A 7,953-nucleotide genomic window follows, 5' to 3' on the forward strand; every position below is an offset into this window, starting at 1 on the left:
TAACTCTTTGTTTATATGCAATGTTTGTATGTTGGACCGTATTGCAGAACAAAGGCACAAGGATATGAAAGCTAGCGAGAATAGGTTTTTACACAGTGACATTGTTCAAAAATTGTAGAACATAATGAAAAGGGAAAGTTGAGGGACCAAGAGGCTCATCCTACATGCAATGGTGCTCCATTTGCTTTGGATGATGATAGTGATGATGCACCGAGAGGAGGGAGGAATAAAGGAAGACCCGATGAAAAAATACACGTGAAACTTGAGATGAAGAAGAGGAGGGCAGAGCAAGAGAGGTTGACCTCCAAAATTAAGGAGATGATGAACATGAAGCAAACAAAAAAATACACAAGAGCAATTGCAAGCTTGAAAGGAGTTTGCCGAGAAAAAACTGTTGTAAAAAATTAAGAAGTTGGAAGCAATAAGACTAGGAGGGTAAGGTGGACTTTGAAGATAGAAGGATCCAGTTTGAGGAGGGAAAAAAAAGAGAACCGAATAATGACGATGATGGATCCAACTACAGGAAAAATTCTGATACGGTTAACCTCAACTACTGCTATACTGTTCTGCAATGTTGGCTTGAGCTGTAGCTCAAACTCATCTGCTGAAAGCACTGCTATAGATCGAGATTGCATACGCAAGATACAGTTGATTAAGCTAAAGCAGGTCAGCTGGGCCCTAATGTTTTTACCGGGCAGATGGATTTTGATGTGGCGATGTAAAAGATGTGGAAAAGTAGTGGGCTCATGATGCAGCATGGGGACAGATCTCACTGAATTAGTTGGTACAAATCATCGGAGCCTACAGAGGCGACTGACACCACTGCAATAGCCTGCCTGGGGGCCTTGAGTCCACCATTATCGCTACCGCTAAACCAACAACTTGCAGCCCGCCCGGCCCGCCATGCCACCAAATCCGATCCAGCGATCTCTGCGAGCGGGCCCCGTTGCTAGTCGAGCCTGTGATCTGGAGTGAAGAGCACACTAGGGAGTGAGCTGGACTGAGAAGGACCTCGTCGGCCGGCGTGCGTGTCAGGAGCCGCCGACGCCGTCCCAGGCGAGGCCGAGGCAGCCGTTTTCCTGGAGCGCGCGGAGCAGCTGCGCGCCCTTGCGCCGCCCGCGCGCGCTGCACTCGCCCTGCATGGCGCCCACCACCGCCTTCACCACCTCCGGGGGCGGCGGGGACGCGCCCTGCTCCGTGCCGTTTCCGCCGTAGATTGCCGCGAGGACGCCGATGGCGCACTCCCGTCCGCGCCCGGACATTCCCTCGACTGCACGCGCCAGCACCGGCGCGGCCAGCGCCTCCCTCCTCACCGCCGCGGCGCCGCCGGCCGCCGTGCACAGCAGCTCCAGCGACGCCAGCGCGCGCTCCGCCGTGGCGCCCGCGGGGCCGGACGCGGCCACCGCCTCCACTGCCGCCGACGCCGCGCCCGCGTCGAGAGCCGCCTCCCGGTTCCCTTCTTCTAGGAGGACGACGAGCAGCACCTTCGCCGCCAGCCTGGCCGTCGCCGGCTCCCTTACCGCGGCCACTACTCCCGCGACAACTCCCGGTGGTACAGCCTTGGCCGAGGCCGCGACCTCCATCTCCCGCTCCACGGCCCGCAGCGCGGCCACGACCTCCCCGGCCGCGAACTTCTCCTCCGCGCTCACCATGAGCGCGTGGTCGGCCCCGACGGGCACTTTGCCGGCCGCCGACGCGGAGGCGTGCGGCGGGTGGTGCACGGGCAGGCGCCACTGCGTGAAGCTCTGCGACGCGGAGCTGGAGGAGGACGAGGATGACGACGACGGCCCGGCGCCGTTACCGTTACTATTAACACCCTGCACCGCCTTCTGCTTCTGGTACCACTGCGGCGGCGACGGCAGCGCGGCAGCCGCGACCGCCTCCGCCAGCGGCGAGGCGGTGCCGTCGGTGCAGGGAGTGGCCGACCCGCCAACACCGCTCTTGAGAGCACCACCGTTCCCAACGGCGAGATTGTTGTTGGGCGTGGCGGTGGGGCTGAGCGCCGGGTGCGTGCAGGTGCTGAAGATGCCGCAGGAGAAGAGCGCCCGCGGCGTCGGCTTGAGCTTCGCCGCGCCCCCGGCCCCGCCAGGCTGCTGGTGCGCGCGGCTCATCTGCCTGCCTGCCTGCTCGTCGGAGAAGCGCCACGTATAGTGAAGTGGTGGAGTAGGAGGGCGGCCGGCCGGCCGGGTGATATGGAGAAGCGGTGGCCCGAAGGAATTGAATGCGAGCTCTGTGCGCTGTGGAGCAGGCTGTGCCTACTTAAGAGGGACAGTTAACAGCGAGTGAGCGAGCCTGCTGCCGGGTTAAAACGAGGAGCTGTCTTGTGTCAACGCTCTGGTAAAAGAGTGCTGTGCTATACACACGACAATAACTATCCGATATCCGTACGATCCTTTGTAGCGCAAGCTTTTGCTTCGAGTGGGCAACAGTTAGAGCATGTCCAGCCGCGTCCCCCAAACCGTCCCCCAAAGCGCGCCGGATCGAACGTTTGGGGGACGTGTTTTGTTCGTGCCGCGTTTGGGGGACGTCGCTCCCCAGCCGCGTCCCCCAAACACCGCCCCCAAACATTAAAAGTACTTTTTTTGGCTAGAAAAAACTATTTACTAATATTCAAATCGGTTGAACATAAACAAATTATATATAAAACTTCGGAAAAATATAATTAAATACATATAAACTATCTACTTCTTCTTCTTCGCTGATGGCCCTGCCTCGTCGTCGTCATCGCGGTGGCGCTTCCTGCTCGCCACCTCTTCCGAAGAGGCGGTGTCGGTGCCCGACGCGTCGGAGTCCTCATCATCGGCGGTGAACGTCGGCTGCGCCTTTGCCTTTGCCTTTGCCTTGGCCTTGGCCGCCTTCGCCTTCGCACGGGCCACCGCCGCCGCCACGTCCTCGCTCTCTTCTTCCTCCGCGTCCTCCTCCCAGCCCAGCCATTCCTCCTCGCTGTCAACTGGCGGCGGGGAATCGTCGCTGCTGCTCGGCGTCCTGGCTCTCTCCCACCAATGGCGCCCGGCCACGGCTTTCCTCGCTGGAGGTGTCGGACGGGAGCTGGGAGATGTAGCTCATCGTCGCTGGAGGTGTCGGATGGAGGCTTGGATGAATGGTGGCGTACGTACGGTGTACGTACGGGTCTTATTGAGCGCGGATGAACGGCGGCGCAGAAATCGAAGAGAGCAGCGGTTGCTCTTCCGAGGAGTCGGCGCTCCATTCCGGCGGGGTTGGCGCGCCGTCGACGCGGTTGCCAATGCGACGGTTCCGCTTCCTGGCAACTGCACCGTCGCTACGTATGTGGCGGTTGAGCGTCCGAGCCGCTGACGGGTCGGGCCCGCGCCTCCTCGCCTCTCATTTCGTTGTGTCCGGCGTGCCCGGTGCGTCCCCGGTGGGACGGGGACGGGCTCGGGACGCCGGACACCGTATCGGGCCGCGCCGGACAAAAAAGGCCTTTGGGGCGCGCGGCTGGGAACGTTTTTTTGTCCGGCGCGCCCCAAATCGCTTTGGGGGACGGTTTGGGGGACGCGACTGGAGATGCTCTTAGACTCTGTCCTCACGGAGGTCCAGCCACCTGACCTCACGGAGAAGGAGGTGATTGAGCTGGCCATCGCCCAAAGCCATCCAGACGAGCTCGCCCAGTGGCACTGTCTCGCCGTCCAGCTGTTGGACTTTGTGTCGACTCAGTAAGGTGCCGGTGATCCCTCCGTCGCCCTGGTCACAACCCGCATGATCACCACCACCTCCTCATGTACCAATGCCGCCACCGCCGACGCCACATCGGCTGCTCAGCGGTGGTGGCCTTGGGCGCCTTCGATATTCGTCAACCTCGTCGACAACGACGACAAGGAGTAGGTGTCCATAGCGTGAACCCTAGATAGGGTTTTATTTTCAAGTTCTTTTTCGGCACTATGTATATTACTTTTCTATTAATAAAAAATTATTATTGAAAAAAATATGTCGAACCGCTAGACAGACCTAACCCAAACGGACAAGGCTTGTGGGTCTTGAACAGGTTTGTATATGTTACGGATATTTTTTTCTTAATCAATGGATGTTTTTGTTTGGTTTAAAGAAAAGTTGGGCTTTGGCTAGCTTGGGGCTTGCAACGGGGAACGTGGCACTCGGCAGAGGATTCGATTAGGGCCATGGTCAGTTCCAAATAAAAAACAAGTAGCGCTTCGGTGAAAGTCATCGGACAGAGATCGTATGGAAAATGTCGTGTGTGAAGCAACTCCGCTGGTAAAATGTGCAGTGCTGTTGGTAAAGATTCAGATAAGCAGAGGGCAGGGTACAAGGTTGAATGTTTTACCAGGATGAAAAGGCGACAAACAAAGCGATCAGCGAGGTAGGTGCTGCAAAGGGGAACGATACGATCCCTAGAGGAAATGGCATGTGCGGCTTCAGTGTCTGCGATTGGCGCGTGAACTGCGTCGCTGGGCACGAGGACCAGACGAAGGGAGATGGCAGTGGCAGGGAGCTGAGAGAGGGTGACGGATGACTGATGTGACACTCAGTGGGAGCAGAGCGGGAGTGGATGTGGATCGATCGATCGGAAATGAATCCTCGTTGCCAACGCCGGGAAGGAAGGATGGAGATCGGTCAGTCGATGGCGATCCTTGCCTGCCGTGCTGCAGCTGCCATGCGGGGAGTGCCCGTCGGATCGCTGGAACGTGCAATCATGCCATTCCTGCTACTGAGAGAGTGAGAGTGAGAGTAAGACTGCGTCTGTGGATCGATCGATCCATCTGCATTATTGGATTGGGGCAGAAGCGGTCTGTCGTGACCAAAAAATTTCAATAATGGAAATATGTTAATATCGTGAAGAAAACAATTACATTTAGTTTAGAACAATGAAATACTTTAATGCCAGTACGGATGCACACAATCAATTAAATAAGAAGAAGCTTATAAAAGAAAAAGTCAGGCTACATCGTTTCAATCCACCCGCACAAACACCACCACGACAAAATCCAAGTTTTTCAAAAGCCAAGTAGGAAAAAAGTACACAAACGTCGTCGTTGCCATCATCACTGGAGGAGGAAGGAGTGATAAGGGGTGGCCCGATCTTCTCAGTAAGCAACGGTGGTGATGATGATCACGGGGTGATAGCAGCGGAGAAACACGACGATGTAGCGGATGATAACTTGTATGACGCAACGAGATCTCTCGATTGGTCCCTGTCGCCAGATGCAACAGCTCTCAACCCTGCAAGATATTCGCAACTCCACACACTTGCGCACGTAGCCGCCGACCACGAAGCGGTAAGTTGCAACCGTCTAATTCCTAATGGAACAGCAGATCACACAAGACTTAAACAGGATCTACACAATATCCAAGCAATATGGTGTAGGGAATTCAATAGTTTTGCAGAGCAAACAACTAAGAACTAGGGTTTATCTTAAACGTGGTCTAAAGCAGCTAGGGGGTCGTCCAAGGCACTTATATAGGCGTCCGGACGAGTTACGTCGAAAAAATACAAGTAAAACCGACCTAGAATAGATCTCGGTCGAGACAGACTCGGGTCCGGTCTAGAATCCGATCGATCGGGCGTGGACCGCCGGTCCGGTCGGTGGTCCGTCAACCGTCGCCAACCGGGAAGCTGCGAAGTTTCCGGTTTGCCCGTACGATGCACATCCTCCGGTTGGCGGCGGTTGGCGGCGGTCGGCCGGCCAGAGCGGCCCGGCGGGCCGGTCGGCCGGCGCTGGACCGGCCTGGACTTCTTCTTCTCCTCTCGCGCATTCCTCCCGCTCCTCCCTCACGCGTCCATGAGATATCTTCATGTCCAGCTCCTTGTCCAGCTTCACGTTCATCTTTACGTCCAGCTGCTCCTCTCCTCCTCGTGCGATGCTTGTCTCCTCTTCATACCTGATGATACATAAGTAATAGGACTTAGGTAGTATAAAGTTCTCATCAATCAAGGTATCGTTTAGGAACAAGTTCACATGTTGTTTAAGTAGCTTCGCACGAGCTCGTGTCATTGGTCCAATCCTGACTTCATTGGACTTGAGCTTCACAGCAGGTTCATCTTCAGTTGATAATGACGGAGGTAGTAGTGAGGTAGGGATGTCCTCATCATCTCCCCCCTTCAAAAGGCGTCGACCCCGACGCTCCAAGGTCTTCTCCGTCATATGGTGTCAAATCAGCAACATTGAAAGAATTACTGACACCAAACTCATCCTCTGGAAGATCTATCGAGTATGCATTATCATTGATCTTGGCAAGCACTTTGTAAGGACCAGCACCACGAGGCTTCAACTTAGACTTTCTCACCTTCGGGAACCTATCCTTGCGAAAATGTACCCAGACCAAATCACCAGGCTTGAACAACATCTCCTTGCGCTTCTTATTCATCTTTGCAGCATTGCTCTTGCCTTTCTTCTCAATCAACTCTTTAGTCTTCACATGAATCTTCTTCACAAAATCTGCCCTCTTTGATGCCTCCATATTGACTCTCTCATGTATGGGCAAAGGCAACAACACTACAAGAAAAGTTGCCATGGCCGACGAAGTTGAAGTCGCGCCGTGGTTGCTGGTGTACCATGGCCGACGATTTTGGGTCCCTCCGTGGTGCATGTCAAAACTTTTTTTTTGTTGTTTTTGAGGCCACCTAGCCCGACGAAAGCGGCCAAAACGTCGCGTATGGTGGCCCGGGACGTGGTGCATCTCGAAATCTCGGGTTCGCCGGCCGAGTCAACGCAAATCCGCACCGCCGAGGGATGTAGGGCCCAGATGGCAGCCTCTCTGGCATTGTTTTTTTTCTCGATCGCGCCATCTCGTTCAACGTTCTCCGATCGAGCCGTTTACGATGCAGGATCATGGGTCCCGCATGTCATCCTCTATGAACCAAAATTCTTTCTATTCTTGGATTTTTTTGACCCCACGATTTACGGCTACTTCCTTTTTCTTTTGATCCCTTGCCGCCTTGGAAACGTTGAGACCGTGCTCGCTAAATGGGACCCGCATGTCATCCTCTATGTGCAATCAACTTTCTTTTCTTGGAGTTTTTTTGGCACCTCATATTTGGTCACTTGCCTTTTTTTCGATCCTTTGCCGCCTCTCAAACGGTGATACAGTCTTTGCTAAATGGGACCCGCATGTCATCCTCTATGTACTATAAAACTTTCTTTTCTTGGATTTTTTTTGGCACCTCATATTTGGTCACTTGCCTTTTTCTTTCGATCCCCTGCCGCCTCTCAAACGGTGATACCGCTGCTGCTAAATGGGACCCGCATGTCATCCTCTATGTACTATACAACTTTCTTTTCTTGGATTTTTTTTTGGCACCTCATATTTGGTCACTTGCCTTTTTCTTTCGATCCCCCGCCGCCTCTCAAACGGTGATACCGCTGCTTTGCTAAATGGGACCCGCATGTCATCCTCTATGGACTATAAAACTTTCTTTTCTTGAATTATTTTTGACTCTGATATTTGGTCACTTGCCTTTTTCTTTCGATCCCCTGCCGCCTCTCAAACGGTCGGAGCTGCGGCTAAATGGGACCCGCATGTCATCCTCTATGAGCAATCAACTTTCTTTTCTTGGAGTTTTTTTGGCACCTCATATTTGGGCACTTGCCTTTTTCTTTCGATCTCATGCCACGTTTGAAACGTTGAGGAACCTGCGAGGCTCATGGGACCCGCATGTCATCCTCTATGTACTATAAAAGTTCATTTTCTTGGTTTTTTCACCCTCGATTTTTGGCAATTTCTTTTTCTTTTGAACCCCTCGCCGCCTCTCAAACGGTGATACCTTTGCTAAATGGGACCCGCATGTCATCCTCTATGGACTATAAAACTTTCTTTTCTTGAATTATTTTTGGCTCCTCATATTTGGTCACTTGCCTTTTTCTTTCAATCTCATGCCACGTTTGAAACGTTGAGGAACCTGCTGGCTCATGGGACACGCATCTCATCAACTATGTGCTATAAAAGTTTATTTTCTTTATTTTTTTTCACCCTCTCGAT

General features: G+C 53.6%; 1 protein-coding gene across 1 annotated transcript; it reads right to left on the bottom strand.

Annotated features, from left to right (window-relative positions):
* Positions 1-747: 747 nt before the first annotated feature.
* On the bottom strand, positions 748-2,267 carry LOC127327528 (uncharacterized). The gene has a single exon (XM_051354309.2). It carries the CDS (start codon positions 2,109-2,111, stop codon positions 1,032-1,034), a length of 1,080 nt encoding a protein of 359 aa, XP_051210269.1. The 5' UTR covers positions 2,112-2,267; the 3' UTR covers positions 748-1,031.
* Positions 2,268-7,953: the final 5,686 nt, after the last annotated feature.

Source organism: Lolium perenne, chromosome 1 (assembly GCF_019359855.2).
Source record: "Lolium perenne isolate Kyuss_39 chromosome 1, Kyuss_2.0, whole genome shotgun sequence".
NCBI lineage: Eukaryota > Viridiplantae > Streptophyta > Magnoliopsida > Poales > Poaceae > Lolium > Lolium perenne.